General features: G+C 38.7%; 1 protein-coding gene across 1 annotated transcript in view; it reads left to right on the plus strand.

Annotated features, from left to right (window-relative positions):
• LAMA3 (laminin subunit alpha 3) overlaps positions 1-11,366 on the plus strand; it is a 130,957-nt gene extending 119,591 nt beyond the window's left edge. The window contains exons 65-78 of the mRNA XM_068396018.1: positions 238-362; positions 717-837; positions 2,017-2,157; positions 2,940-3,070; positions 3,937-4,068; positions 5,576-5,720; positions 6,017-6,183; positions 6,594-6,783; positions 7,085-7,225; positions 8,024-8,183; positions 8,313-8,440; positions 9,938-10,031; positions 10,377-10,496; positions 10,680-11,366. Of these exons, the coding sequence (XP_068252119.1) occupies positions 238-362; positions 717-837; positions 2,017-2,157; positions 2,940-3,070; positions 3,937-4,068; positions 5,576-5,720; positions 6,017-6,183; positions 6,594-6,783; positions 7,085-7,225; positions 8,024-8,183; positions 8,313-8,440; positions 9,938-10,031; positions 10,377-10,496; positions 10,680-10,825 (1,941 nt within the window). The 3' untranslated portion in view covers positions 10,826-11,366. The remainder of the gene's footprint in view (positions 1-237; positions 363-716; positions 838-2,016; positions 2,158-2,939; positions 3,071-3,936; positions 4,069-5,575; positions 5,721-6,016; positions 6,184-6,593; positions 6,784-7,084; positions 7,226-8,023; positions 8,184-8,312; positions 8,441-9,937; positions 10,032-10,376; positions 10,497-10,679) is intronic.
• The last annotated feature ends 4,927 nt before the right edge of the window (positions 11,367-16,293 follow it).

Below are 16,293 nucleotides of genomic sequence, written 5' to 3' on the forward strand. Positions count from 1 at the left end.
ACCTCACCTTGTATTTTGATAGCTGAGCATTTTCCTTAGGCATTTGCTTTGGCTGAATGCCCAAATTCTGCAAAGTACCTTTGAACTACTGCAGTTATTCTGGATTTAAGGCACTAGTAAACAAGAGGAGGGAAAAAACCACCACCATTGTATCCCGCTCTGTGGGAGTACTTTTAATCTGCTAAATGATTTTTGTTTCTGCTAAGTGAAGTAATTGTCATTATTCACCTATTTCAGATTCATTTGGTGCTTGCCCGAAGTAGGAATACTGTTCATGTCAGTCCTGATATTAAAGCCAACATAAATGTCTTTCTTTTCACTAAGTATTACCTAGGTGGAATTCCACCTTCTCTACGGGAACGGTGAGTAACTATAAAAAGACTGTATAATATACAGGCTTTGTATGGAAACTCCATCTAAACTCTTTCCTTAGGCAATTTCTTTCACACTCTGTATCGGGTATCTTATGTGATATGAAAATAACCAGTGTATAATACATGATCATAATCTGTGATTTTTGGCTAATGGTGAGGCCTTTGTTGGAGTGTATCCTGAAGATTGGGTTTGATCAGCATGATACATGTGTGTGCAAGAAAGATCGCTCTTGTCCTGTTTTTCTATTTCTTATATTGTCAGCATTTACAGGCTACTATACTGGTGTGTGCTTTGAAATACCAGGCTACTGAAGTCTTTTTCTTTCCACTCCCTAAAACCAGCTTTAATATATCCACACCTCCATTTCGGGGCTGCATGAAGAATGTGAAAAATCCTAACACTGCATCTGTTATTTTTGACGAGACTGTTGGTGTCAGCAAGAAATGTTCAGATGACTGGAAGGTAACTAACAAAGTCCCTTAACAACTTCTGCTGGAGTTCAGAGTGTCTGGTTTGTCTATAAATCCTGGAACTTAGGTCAAAAATTATATTTGGTTAATATGTGATAGTAATAAAAGAACCTGGTCTTGGCATGAAGATATGGAAGAAAGGAGACTCCACTCCTACTGTGATAGCTTGCTCCAGCACATAGTCCACTCTTTTAATTAATACTGTGTACAATTAAGAATTCATATTTACCATGTAAACTTGTTGGCTTCCCGTTGCTGTTATTGATTAGGCCAGAATACTTAGTTACTTAATACTACTCAGGATCTTCCTTCTTGCCAAGGTCCTTATGCTTCCTTATTAAAAGACCTCTCAACCTTTTTTCTTGAAAGAGCTAAGCAGACTCTACTTCCACTTCTCATTGTAAGGCCATTGCTCCACTCATATGATTGCTTTATAATTATTTTCTGTGCACCCTTGAGTTTTGCCACGTTCTTTTTAAAATGGGGCAATGTGACATTTCAGTGTTGGCTTAACCAATGCTGCATGAAGAGATGAAAACTACCCTCTGCTTCTACTTACTGCTACTTACATGGTGCATGATCCCATTTTCCCTTTTTACTATGGCATTGCACTGAAAGTTGTGCTCATTTGCTTTCCTTTTGTGGCATCTAAACTTTTCACAGAGCAATTTCTTTGCAGGCCATTTCCCTGTGCAGAGGGTCTGACCTTCATTCTCTGTCTGTATCTGTATAACTTCTCATCTATTAAAACGTGTTGTGTTCAAAAAGGCCCAGGTATATTCTGTCCTATGACTCACACAGTTTCAGTTATGTTGCTCATCTGCCCATCTCCATACTTACGAACAATTCCTCCAGATGTTCACTTTTGTGTCCCCAAATGTGAAAACTTTCAAAGCCATCATGTCAATGCAAAGAGTAGCTAGAGACGAACAGCTAGTTTTACTCAGCAAGCCTCATCTCCCTTTAGAGTTTCTCAGATCATAGTTCATGTTGGTGGAACCAATTCAGTCAGTCTGTTCTGTACTAAAATAATTGTACTTGCAGTTTGCTTTGTGCTGGGATTTGACTGGAGTCGGTTGCAATTACGTTGAGTAGGGCAGTTGTTGTCCCATGTTGCCATTTCTTCTGATTAACAGGAAAACCCGTGAAAGCATTATTATCTCTCTTTCAGCTCATCAGATCTGCAGCTTTCTCCAAGAAGGGAACACTGAGCCTGAGTGCATCAGGTTTCCCATTTCCCAAGGATTTCCAAGTTGGCTTTGGCTTTCAGACCATGGCATCAACTGGAACACTCTTAAATTACAATCTATGGGTATGAAACATGTTCAACTTAGAATATGTGATTGGTTTGATTTCTGGATCAGTCATGTTTGTGACTGTGTCAGTTTGGCATCAGTTTGTCATAAGTCTCACATAGTTTCCTGTATTTTAAGGCAAGAAATGGCTATTATAATCATCTTTTGAGCATGGTATTTTGCATGTCATAGGCCAGAGAAACTCATCCTGGCAATTTCTTCACTCGGCCAACAAGCAGTTCAACAAGTAACTGAGCTTTGAATTTGAGCCTTCTGCAGAGTAGCTCATGCACCACAACACCACCATCCCTGTAAGATAACTGTTGCCTAATACAGTTGGCTGGAAATTTTCTCGGGAAAAACTGGCATTCTGCCCACGCAGAAATGTTACCACGATCAAATACACACAGAAAAGGGGTTGATTTTGGCTATGTTCCCTCAGAAAGCAGGGAGGTTCAAGCGGAACCCCATTCTTGCTGTCTGGAGGAGTTAAGAAGTGAATGCACACCAGGCATTTGAGAAGTGGAGAACTGAATCCTCTGCTTTTTGTGAAAATAATTTAAACAAGTATTTTCAATAACTGTTTGGTATTCAGAGTGCAGAGGTGTTTTAAAACAGGAACTATGCTAATTGTGCAGAACTGGGCATAATATCTGGTACTAGATGACTGAGAAATGCAGTTTTAGCGTAAGAAAAATTCTTGCGCACAAGAGACCACTGAGAACTGTATTAACAGCAATATCAAGGAGAAACAAAGGCACTTGCATTTACCTGATCATTTTGTGGAATTCTTTTACAGCCTAATATTCTTACCATCTTTCTGAGACCTGGCTTTGTAATTGCAAAGATGGGAGAGAAGGAAATGGAACTGAAAAAGAAATATGAAGATGGGTCAATGCATTATGTGACAGTAATAAAAACAGACAGCAGGTGAATCCAGTTCTTTATCTGATTCTTTTATGTTGTGGTTGGAGAAAGAAGATTAAAATTGTGTGACTTGTTCTTTGGGTACACAGCTAAAACCGACCTCTGCTAGCAAAGGATACTGAACTAATGAAGCTAAAAGTGATTTTTGGTCTATGAATGTGCATGTCGGTACCTGTGATGTTTCAGCTGTGCATCACTATGCATGTCTTTTATAGATTGTGCGAGTTTTGACTGCTTGTCAAGCTGGAGCTTTGGAGCTCTTCCCCTTCCCATAGCCTTTACATATGCCATTGTAACATAGGTGGTTAAAGACCCAGGAAAGAAGCTAAATATTGTGTCTGTTTTTTCAATAATGATCTGTTATGTAGATATCAGAAGAGACAATTTCCTGAAGAGCTCCTAACATATTGATTTCTGTGAACACATAAAATGACATAAGTGTTAGTTACATGGGAAGTTTTGAATGATTGGCTATAACTTCGGGTAATTATAACTTAATATTATCTGTACTAGCTGTTGCTAACATGTCAAGTGCACCATTTTGACACAAAGGATGAAATCCTGTCCCATAGTTGTCAATTAAAGTTTTTAAATGAATTTCCATTGGACCAGGATTTCACTGTAGGACTGAAGTACTAGCTTCAACTCTTGCTCAACATCTACTACCAACAAGCAGAGCAGTTTCATAGCAGTCAATGAGCACATACTGAAAAAATCCCAGAAGTAAGCTAATGAAGCTCTAGCATAATTACAATGTAATGAGAAAACACATCTGACAAGTGGTTCTTTATATATATATATATATATTTCATTTAGGTTCATAACTATTTCTTTAGATTTTATGCTTATTATTATTCACTTTGTTTCAGAGTACGTCTGCTGGTTGATGATGAGTCGTCATTAGCATCAGTGGACTCTCCAAGAGCACGGGCATTAACCGAACCTATAAAATTTGGTGGAGATGATTTTGAAGGCTGCATCTCAAACATCTTTATTAAAAGGTATTTGGCCTAGCAACATTCTAGTTTCATGCATTTTGCCCTGTTTTCCTTCTTTAATCATATTAAAATCACTTTTTCCTGAATTGTTCTTCTTCTACATGTGTGAAGCCTTCATGAAGCCATAGCTTTGCTGCCTCAAAATATTCTTTTATTCAGGCAGGTTATAGTATCAAGTTGTAAGTAAATCTGCTGTTCAGATGTAATGGAATTTTAGTCTGAATACCTGTTTAGTAGTCTTTTAATCAAAGAATGAACTCAACGTAGTGAATTGGAAGTATCCCAACAAGGCATCCAAAAAGATCTGCTAGATTGTATCATTATAGCTACACAGGGAGGCAGGTAATGAAATGGGCAAAGCTTACTGGCAGAACCGAACCAGTTACACAAACAAATCAAAGCATATGTATAAAAATCAAGTGCTTGATTTATGTTGTCTCTTTTTTCAGACATGTTTTTCTGGTTATTAGAGACATCTTTCAGGCAAAATTTAGGAGAAAAATTAGGCATAAATATGTTCTTTAAAGAAAAGTACTTCTTGAGTCACAAGTGATGTCCCAATGGGCTTTGTCATAGCTAAGTTTTGATGAATGTTTATACATGTGTAGAGTTTACAAAAAATAGTGTATTTTGATTTGATTAACATAGAATCACAGAATGGTTTGGGTTGTAACAGACCTTTATAGATCATCTAGCCCAACCCCCCTGCCATGGGCAGGGACATCTTTCACTAGATCAGGTTGCTCAGATTATATCTTCATTTAAAGCACTGCATGACAATGAAGTAACTTGTATATTAACCTTCTCATCAGAAGCCAAATTTGGAAAATTGCTTTTAGTACAAAAATAGATGGAGAATTAATATTGTAGCTAGTCTGATCAAGTGAATGGAGAACTGGACCAGAATTGAAGAAGTTCAGATTCTGCTCCCAACTCTACTGCTCTTCTCATAGCAGAAGAAATTGGTTTTGACAATCTTTCTGATAATTTGGCTATAATACTAAAGCTACATATTAAGTTGTGATGGGCTTGCCCCTTGACAAATCTCATCAGAACATCCTATTTAAGGAGAGAGTGAATCATTGAGTTAGCAGGACCTGATGTTGCCATTTTTTCTTGATCTGCCACTGGTTATGCATAATTAACCAGCAAAGTTTTGTAGTCTGATCCAGAAATCTTATTCAAGCAAAGCTGCTGTGATTTTTTCCTCATTTCTTTCAATGGCAATATTTGTTTTTTTTTTAAATAGATAGCTTTTAGCAAAAAATACATTGTTTAGAAGAGATGAGAACAAAACATCAGAGTTCTTCCATAGCCAAAAAGAAATGGGCAGAACCAGGACAAATATGACATTGAACCTACATTTTTCATCGAAAAATGAAAACTGGTACTTTAATATCAGGTCACTGGGAAATCTGTTTTGTACAGAACACAGTTTTACAATATGTTGTTGATTACGCTAAAGAAAAGGAATGCTGTGTCACAGCACTTACTGCTTTCATCACTCTAGGGCAGGTCAGGTCCCTGAGGTTCAAGATCTTGTTAATTATACTGCAAAGACTGGTGTGTCCCTTGGAGCTTGCTGCAAATACAAGAACCTTGAACCACTGCTGCTGAAAGAATTTAAAAATCCTCTCAGGTTTAAGATGCTCAAGGTATGCTTATTTTTACTGTCATCTTTGCTCCATATTGATGCCAAGGCTTTGTCTGCACTGCCATGGTTTGTAGAACTGAGATTCAGATGTTATTATTTTCCTTCCATCTCACATCTGAAGCAAGTTCTTTCTGTGTTGAAGTTCCATGCTAAACCCATACCTGTCCAGAATGACAATAGCCTCTCTGTCATTTAGAGAAAGCTGTTGACTGCCTCAGGTGGGAACTCTTAAATGTGTAGATTGAAATGTTTTTTTTCATGTTCACACGTAGTAAATGTTTCAGTTCTGTCTTACAGGTACAGGATGAAAAATACCTTGATTATTTGAAAGCCGCTAATGTGCAAAACCAGCAAACCCACAATTTACCAGCTCAGTTAAATGTCAGCAGTGAAGCATATCTCTTTGGAAACACACCCAACAGTTTCATATCCTACATGTTTTCTCCACCGTCATCTACTGACAGGTAATACAAATGTTCTCTGTTCTCCTCCTAATATCTGAATTGTCAAAGCTGCTTGAATCTTTGGGTGTTAAGAGCTAGGATTTTCATCTTGCTTATGTCTTGGGGCATAACAGAAGAGTGATTCTAAAGGTTCAGGCATTTCTTTTCTTTGCTGACATTTACCCAAACTGAGTAGATTTGACTTGGATGTGGTGGACAATTACAGTGCATATTGATGCCAAATCCTAAGCCTGAATATGCCAACTTTCATCACATTCAGAAATGCAGGCAATGTAGAACACTGTGATTCCACTCAAAAGCTATTCTGCATTTCACAAGTGGAGTTTCACTGACATTTTTCTGGAGAATAGAAATAATACAACAACTAACAAAATAGACCTACATTTGAATATGCTTACTTTCCTCTACAGGTTACATTTTTCTGTAGATGTAAGGACTCGGTCATCAAGAGGATTAGTAGTTTTCATGGCGGAAAAGTCTGAGGACTCTTATATGGCTCTCCACATTTCAAAAGGACGTTTTGTCTTTTCACTTGGCTCTGGAGGAAAACGAATCAAAATCAAAACCAGTATTAAATACAATGATGGGCAATGGCACACTGTAAGTAGTACGGCACAGGAACTGTGCTGAAATCATAACTAGCATCCAGCAGGCACAGCCTAATGAATTTTTAAGTTATTAGAAATTTGATTTTGGTCATCTGAAGTTAATTCCTGTGCCTGAAAGTTCATGGGGTTGACAGGTCTCTGTTATGAGAGAGCTTATAGAGACTGATAGTCCCAGCATGTTATTTTCAGTTTAAATATTTCAACAATACAGTGTTCAAGTTAAAGAAAAAAATCTCCAGTGGCTTTCACTGGCCTTCAGGTTTTTCATTTTGTTATGTTTGCACCCTGCAAAGGTGGTCTTCAGCACAGATGGGAAGTATGTCCGCCTTGTTGTTGATGGTCTAAGGGTCCAGCACAGAAGATTAGCAACAAATTCTGCCATCAGCATTAAGCCACCAGTCTACATGGGAGGGCTGCCATCACTGAAAAGACAGGTAAATAATTGACGCATCCACCCCCACACAGTCCCCACGCTGCCCTTAATTACATGTGAAAGTGTTAATATGCAGGATTTTCGTGTTGAAAAGGTTTGGGGGATATTTCCAAGCACTGAGTGAGCACCATCTGTGACTGGTGTTTGCAGTTTTTCATCACCTGTTCACACAGCTCTCAGCTGGACCCATATTTTCAATGTGTGTTGCTGAGACACTGATGACAACCATATACTGTTTTCATTTCTATTCTTTAAAAAATAGAAAAGACTAAAGTCACATTTATAATTCCAGGAATAGCCTCTTCCTGCAGAATATTTGCCTCAGTGGACTCAGAGATAATCTGTAGAGAAACAAAGGAATCCTTGTCATTAAGGAGTTATGAACACAGAACTGGATTTTAATCTGAAATATGTGTGTCTCCTGTTACTTTAAAAAGTGGACAATTAATGATGCAGGGCATTTCATAAAATCAGATTTAAATAAACAGCCTCTTAGGAAGGGAAGGATGTACCTGAGATTTCTCACAACTCCTGTTGCATTGTCTTTTTGACACATCATTGGGAAGTATCTGTTCCGCAAGCGGGAGTTATGTTAACTCAAAATCAACTGCTACTTTCATGTTTTAAGCTCTTTTTTAAAATGTTGGAATACCTTTTCACTGCATCAGAGATGGGTTTTAGGGGCCTTTAGTGCCAGCTGGCTTTCTACAGTCCAACAGTACAAAAGAACTAATGGGTATTCTTACTAAAAAAATTGCCATTATGCTTTAGTATTCATGTTTTTGAAATATGCTTTCAGAATATACCAATGAACAGTTTCAAGGGTTGCCTGAGGAATTTTAAGATGAATGGAAAAGTCATGAATGCACCTCAGCAAAAAAATGGCGTACTTCCATGTCTGGATGTTCCCATGGACACGGGGATTTATTTCTTCAATGAAGGAGGATATATCACCATTGGTAAGCTTTGTAGAGGTTATTGTGTATGGAATTATGTCTTGTGTATGTGTAAGGATTTTTTTTTTCACATGGTTTTCCAATTATCTCCTCCTATGATCATTCCTCTACCCACTGTTTAATTCTCCACAGGTAATTTCCTGATGGGCTTGGATTTTAGGATTGTATTTGCCATTCGACCAAGGACTTTAACAGGCATACTCCTCCATGCTGGAAGCAAGCAAGACAACTACTTGACTATTTACATGGAAGGAGGAAAGGTAAGTACAGGCTGTGTTTCCATTTCAGCAGGGGGAATTCTGACCTTGAACTTTGGACTTATGTGTTACAACATTTGTCTATAGATATAATGTTAAACAACTTCCTTAGAGTTGTTTAAAACCATCACATGGAAAATTGAGCATTTAACTTGTCTCTCTGCCTACATTAGCAGCTTCCATTGTGTGCACGCTAGCTTGCACGTGCTTTCTTCACAGTGGTCAGCAGTAGGGCACAGTCTTAATTTTCTCAGGCTTCCGAGCCTTTGCAAAAACCCACTGGGGTTTTGGCCAGAGGCTACAGAAGTCTGTGGCTTATTCCCACTCCTACATCAGTCATCATGTGGCTGTACCAATGCAGCTCCGTAACCATGTGTGTTACAGAACTTGAGCAGTCTTGCTTTGTGTTAGCATCTTCTCTTCCAGTTGATGTGTGTGTCATGGTGGTGATTATTATCACTGTTGCTTTTTCATAATGTAACAGCTTCAGAATGTGAGTCTTGGACTACAAAACTATTGTGGTTGCTGCTGGAAAGACATCAAATAGAAAGATGTCAGTGCTCCACAGAACCTGCTGTCTCATGGCACAGTTTAAACCAGCATGGGTCTATGTAAATTCAGAAAGCTCAGCTTTGCTCTTCTCTTCCCAGATTAGGGAACTTGTTTTTATTATTTATCTTTTTGTCGTCAGTTAGTTTCCCCCAGATCACTGGTCTGGTTCAAAACACAACGAGCACATGGAAGCAAGGACATCAACAGCTGGAGACCCCTTAAGGGCAAGACTGACCACTTTTTTCAGCAGTAACTTAGATTCATGGTTACTGTCAGTGTGGACAGGATGCAACAGGAAGGAATAAAAGGTCAATGGGACACCATCAATCAGCCTGATAGGAAGTGGACTCAGCACATCAGTTACCTGACCATGACCAAGTTTGTTGTAACCATCACATCAAAAGCGAGTTTGAAAGGAGAATGTTGAAAAAAAAATAATGCACACGCAAGGAATGAGAAGCAAGATGCTCACAAGCAGGTGCTCGTTCAAAATGTCGTTGTAAAAAGTCAGGCTGCAAGCTTTGTGCATGAATTACAAGTAGTCCAAAATTGTGTGAAAGGACAGAGAAATATATTGCAGAAATTCTCTCAGGAGATGCCAAGCGTGTAGATGACTGCTCTGGGAAAGAAAAGGAAGGCCTAGTAGGAAAGACCTTGTCTCAGAGAGATTACATCAAAGAATTAACATAATTTTGTAAGATTGAGGAGAAGAGACAAAGGTATGTATTTATGCTTGCAAAATTTGAAAATATCCTCTCCTGGGATTCTATTAGGGAAATTTACTTTCCTCTTGGAGAGGATATTTTCTGAAATATGTATACAATGACTGTGACTCTTAAAACTAGGTGAAACCCAGCCATCACAAGTTCAGTAAACTACTTAAAGGGCTGTATTTTTCTGTTGCTCTTTTCTTATCTCTTATCTTCTAAAAAGATAACATTTTTGCAGGTCATCGCTGCTGGAAATAGTGGTGCTGGAGAATTCCAGATACCAGTCACACCTAAGCAACCTCTGTCTAATGGACAGTGGCACACTATTGCAGGTACGTTGTATCATACCAGTTCTTCTGAAACTTTGAAAGGACGGCAGGCACAGAGCATTGCAGCTCCAGATTTTTATTAATCATTTCACTTCTGTTTATTCTGAGAATATTCTTTAGAACAATGTAAGTGTCTTGTGTTAATTCAAGGCTTTACATAAGACAGGTTTTTTGGGCTGTATTTAGCCCTAGAGTACCTAGATGGGTCAATCTGACTTTGAATTAAAATAAAATCTATTTTTCCTACAAGTTAAATTTCACAACAGATGCTATTTAAAAATAGTGCCATATCTAGTTGATTCTTTAATAGGGTTGAGAAGAAGTACTCATTTACCTGCTTCTTTGTAGTCTCTCAGAAGGAGAACAGGGTGCAGATAGAGGTGGGCACACAGAGTAACTATACCACTGGACTTCCACCCTCTCATCCTAGACGTGTTCATCAGCCGCTCTACTTCGGCAAAATGCCAGGTAATAGTATTGCTTCTTATTTTTTCATGTATCTACTGGCTTTTTCTTCTTTCCAAAACAAAGGTCCTGTTCATGTATGTAGTCCTATATCAATCCCCCTCTTTTGAAAGCCTTGCAGTAATTAATGTTCTTTAAAATCGTTCTCATTTTATTAACTTGATCTTTCTGTCTTGTTTTTTGTAGCAAATTCGGACACACTGTGGCTTCCAGTTAAAGAGCCATTTTTTGGCTGTCTTCGGAATATAAATATCAATGACAAACATGTCTCCACCAGGAGAATTTCAGAGGTTCATGGTGTAGTGAGTTTGCATGGGTGCCCAGCAAAGTAACTTTGCTGTTACGGTACTTGTACACACATCAGGTTGGGTCTGCTGAAGGACTGTGTGAATTCATGCAATGTGGGTTCCCCTTTTGCTGATCCCCGTGTCACTGTCATCATGCTGGTTATTCAGAACGGCTGGTGAGCAAATGCATCCTCTGGATGTGGATTGTGCCAAAGCAAATTAAAAATATTTGCTTTGATGAACTCCCTTTTAAATGTTATTGATTTCCAAGGTAATCCATTGTGCCTTCTGAAATATATGCAGAAAATATAATTGTCTATACCCTACGGGGCCAAATTCTGCTCTCACCTACAACAGCATAGACTTGAGTAACTCCAGTGTCTTAGTTTTGGAAATTTGCCTTAATGCTGGTCATCTTGAGAGCAAATTTGATCCACTAATATAAAGAATTTTATAAAAATATAAATTTCTTTGGATTGATGTTTATACAGAAATGTACATTAATGTTAAAAGTAATAATAATATAAATGGAGTTTGAAGCACTTTAAGGAGTGAAACTCTGGGATTTTGTTACAATGCTAGGAATTCTGGGGCCAAATAAATGCAGTGTGTTCTTAAAACTATCCATTTTCTTGTTTGGTTATTTTAACCTGGTGTTTCTTTTATGTGCTTTTTACAAGCTGCTAAATCCTGCTCGTTTTATGCAAATATTTCTGTAGCTTTAAGAAGCTGATTTGTCTGAATAAGCAGAATTCCATCAGCTCTGCTTATTAGAATTTGGTTATATAAAAACCTCAGAAAGAGAGTAATTTTTCGTGTAATTTTCAGAGCCAGAAAGTCTCCTCCATAGGCTTTTTTTTTCCTCATTAAATGAAGACAAGTTATATCAGGAACAGCAGTTGCACCTGCTACATTACATAGCATGAATTGCAGGACTAAACCAGCAAAACTGTTTTCTTTGACATTCAAATCTTTACTTTGTACCTGATTGTGACCCATGATGGAGGGCGGGGGACCCAGTTTGCTTTATTCTTCTGAATACAGGGCTAGACTGAATAGACTTGACATGGCTTCTTCTTCCACTATCATTCAGAAGCAGCATTTTGATAGTTAGGTTTTTTCCCCCCAGTTCCCTGATGCCAACCCTCTTTTGCAAAATTAAAACATTTTCTAAGGCTGGTCCTAGGTGGGAGTAGACAGCGATGCAAACAAACCCTCCTTCCCACCTCATGCAATGTTTGCTCCCACCTTCCACTGCCTTCTTGCTCAAGGTGCAGGAGCGTGTCCTCGGTGTGTTTGGAATGAGGTGCTATCTGGATTAACAGATGAAGATGCCAGACCAATAGCCCTTATGGCTTTCGTCATTAATCCCTTATCAAATTTTTGCGGTTTTACAGGGTGGCAAAAGTGTCGGCTGTTCACACTAAATCTTGGGTTGCTTTTTCTTTTATGGCAACTCTGTTACAGGCAAATCTATGTCCATGCAGAGGTTTCTCAGCTGTGGAGCTAGTTTTGGAGGGAATGGGATGTGGTGAAAGCGTGCCGGGGTTGAGGCCTCTGAGGGGAGCAGAGGATTGGCACATAGTGGCCATGTGGGACAGAAACACTCATCAGCCTAGAGGTGGTGGGGTTTGGAAATCATCTTTTCAGATAGCAACAACTGAATCCTTTCTACATGTAAAGCCCCCTGCCTTTGAAGTAGATTGTCAAATATTCATGTGACCAATAACTGTAGAAGTACTGAATTGATTTACTGGCCTTAGTTGGCACTGAAAATTTCCACAAGGAGAAAAGAAGAACAGTTAAACGTTATCAAGCGATTCTCTAGTAAGATTTCATATCTCGTGCCCACCAGACTGCTCTCTGAAGCAGATTTTCCCTGGTCACAAAAAAAGCCTTTTCCTTCTTCCCTTCCCCTGTCAGGAAAAGCAAACATGGCAAAAATTTTTCCATCACAACCTGGAGCGAGTCCTGGATTTCAATTCCCTTCCATCTGAGTTTATTTTATCAGAAGTAGTTTTAATGCTGACAAGAAGAAATGAAAAATGTATAAAGACTTGAGTAAATGTAAGTTATAATGATAAGTAAGTATTAATTCCGGTACAATCCTAATGCATAACAAAAAAGTAGAAAAGTCTCTCTGGTTTTACTGTTCTTGGTGGTTGTTTTTTCCCCCCAGTTTCTTTAGTTGTATTGCTTCCATAGAGTCAGGCTGTCACACATTGTTGGGACAATCAATAAAAGCCAACTAGAATTTCAGGCTTTGTACTTTAACATAGATAAATCTATATCAGGCTGATAAACACTTAGTAAAAAGCTTTTTGATCCTGAAGAGTCAGTGGATATTCTTTATATGAGGAAAGAAGTTGTCCTGTTTAGATTAGTCTGATGAAGAATTCTTATTGAAGAAATCCACAGACAGTGAACTGTATTTCATGCATTGTATGTTTTGTGTTTAGAGTATTCTGAAGTTTCTCACATGGGAAACATCTGGAAAACAGGAGCCTGAATTTTCAAGCATTTCAAGTCATGAATTGTGGGCATAATTTCAATTGTCAAGATTCCTTCTGTTCAGGTTTACTAGCAAAGATCTTTGTTAAAGTCAAAATAAACAATTCCCCCAATACATTTCATAGCAGACCAGAAGTGACTAAATCTTGTAGTAAGCTGAAATGTTATGAGAATAACTAGCAATGTGAGCCTTGGGTAAACACCTTGTTGCGGGGTTTTTTTTTTATTGCTATAAGTAGTATTTACAAGGCTTTCATCATCCGAGTGACGGCGACTTCCATGGATTATTTACCTCCTTTGGCTATAGCATCTCACGTGGACCCCCAAACCTGTCAATTCCCATGTTAGAATAAAACTAAATAACTCCCACAGGAGAGGTTTTCCCTTTAATTTTTTATTCTCTAGTCATCTTTACTACTTGCTGTTCAAGCCTTTAAGTAATACTAATATTTTCAATGGTAAAAACCTCTCAACTCCAGCTGTCCTTTGTGAGCCTGCATTGTTGCTCATTGCTTGTGTTCAAGGGTGCAGAGGTATTACAGCTTGCATTTTGCTTCATTCACCTTAAAAATTAGAAGTAATAACCAAAGAAATGCGTATGTTAATGTCTACTGGCAAGATTTTGCTATATGGTTTATACCTCTTGAAATTCAAGCTCCTGAGGAAAATTTTGAAAAGTTTAATGAAAAAGGATCAAATATAGTGTTCAATACACTGAGAGTGCATGGCTTAAAACCTATGCTCTTTTAACAGTGTGTTTAGATTGCCATAATGGCTCATCTGAATCCCAAATCAATTACGTAAGGAGAGCACAGAATCACAGAATCAATCAGGTTGGAAGAGACCTCTGGGATCATCGAGTCCAACCATTGCCCTGACACCACCATGTCAACTAGACCATGGCACTAAGTGCCATGTCCAGTCTTTTCTTAAACACATCCAGAGATGGTGACTCCACCACCTCCCTGGGTAGCCCGTTCCAACGTCTAATGACCCTTTCTGAGAATAAATGCTTCCTAATGTCTAACTTGAACCTTCCCTGGTGAAGCTTGAGGCTATGTCCTCTTGTCCTATCGCTAGTTGCCTGGGAGAAGAGGCTGACTCCCACTCCGCTACAACCTCCCTTCAGGTAGTTGTAGACTGCAATAAGGTCACCTCTGAGCCTCCTCTTCTCCAGGCTAAACAACCCCAGCTCCCTCAGCCGTTCCTCATAGGTCAGACCCTCCAGACCCTTCACCAGCTTGGTCACCCTCCTCTGGACTCGCTCCAACACCTCAACATCTTTCTTGAAGTGCGGGGCCCAGAACTGGACACAGTATTCAAGGTGCAGAGCAGATTTCCTCTCCAGACTAAACCACATTGGTATTGCTAGCACCAAATCTCTCTCTTGTCCATATAAGTATCAAGGGCAAAGGGTTCTTCTCCAGTTAATTTGGATTAGATTTAATAGGATCATGTTATCTGAGGTGGATGACATCAAGGTCTGTGAGTTCCCGTTTATTGTAATTACAAAACACAGCCAGATTAATGGGAGCTGAAAGACAGTTAGGAAACCTAACACTGAGAACTGCAGGCAAATAAAATTAAATGGATCACAGGGCTCTGTAGAATGAAATATACATTCACTGTAGAAAACAGCATATATATATACAAGGCAAACATTTTTCCTTTTTACTGCTTATAAAGTATACTGTAACTTAAGTTTCTAACAACAAAAGCTTCCAAGTAAAACTTAACAGTCTTCCTGTACCTGAGCTTGAAGGACTGTGCTTCTGTTACTGTGGAGCTTTCACATAAAATACAGAGCCATTGACCTTTCACTCTGTCAGCAGCAAAATGAATTGGGTGAGTTAACTTTCTCCAGTTTTGTAACCACTTCTTTGGAGTCACCTGTGAACCATTTCATTTTAGCTCTCCCTCCTGCTAGTAGCTTTGCCTCTTTTGGAGTCCTCTGTGAATTATTTGGGTTTTTTTCTCCCCTCTGCTTCCTTTCTGCCCCTCATAAAATAGCCTGGAAAATGTGGTCTCACTGAAAACGCTATAAATGCATTATGGCTTTGTAATGACCTCTTGCCATGCTTTTTGCCTCTTACCATTCTCTTTGTGGTTTCCATGTTTAAAAAAAACCTTGTGCATCTTTCTCTAATGATGTAAGGAAATTTAGGGCACAATGGTCCAGTCTTCTGTAAATCTGTCTATATTTTCTAAAAATACATTAAATGGATGTCCCTGGCAAAAGGAACTACTTTACGTTAAAGGGGATAGTGCCATAATAGAATGTTGTAACTTCACTGAAGGCATTAAGTCTGCAAGGCATAAGCATAAACCTCCTTTGTGCAGCTGGCCCAGACATCTCAAAACTGCAAGAGGCTGGTCATTGCCAGAGCTGCAATGAAGCATCCTCTGAGTACAAAGAATTGCAAGCAGAATAACCTATGAGTCTTTATGTTCTCTTTGTCAATTTTGGAGATCCTCTATAGCAATGAAACCAAACTATGACCCGTTCTTCATATCATATCGTGTCTCCTGGTTTGCAGCTGATAGCAATCAAAATATGTAAGTTTTTTTTAAAACACACTCCTATCATTACTTTGCACCTCAGCCAATTACTGTGTTTCCTACAGGTTGTTCCAAATGTGAAGCATATGTGAAATGTTCCATGAGACGCAGTTTCTTTGTTAAGTTGTCACCTGCTCGTTGATAAAGATTGAGCACTGCTGCATTATTACACAGAATAAAAAGACAGATAGTTGGCATCATGATCTTTTGTCTCTGTTCAGTTATATTTAAACTGGGAACAGCAACAGATTTCTCTATTGTGCGGGAGCCTATGTCTAAGATTCCTGTCACAGGAGGACTATGCACTGGTAAGAATGAATAATTACATTCATAGGAATGTCAGTAGTTTGTAAATTAATATGGAAGAAGAATGTTAGAATTTCAATCCAGAAAGAACTGTTCAGATCTGGTTTTTGAAGCCTGAAGGCATAATGGAGAAAATC

Source organism: Nyctibius grandis, chromosome 3 (assembly GCF_013368605.1).
Source record: "Nyctibius grandis isolate bNycGra1 chromosome 3, bNycGra1.pri, whole genome shotgun sequence".
NCBI classification, from domain to species: Eukaryota; Metazoa; Chordata; class Aves; order Nyctibiiformes; family Nyctibiidae; genus Nyctibius; species Nyctibius grandis.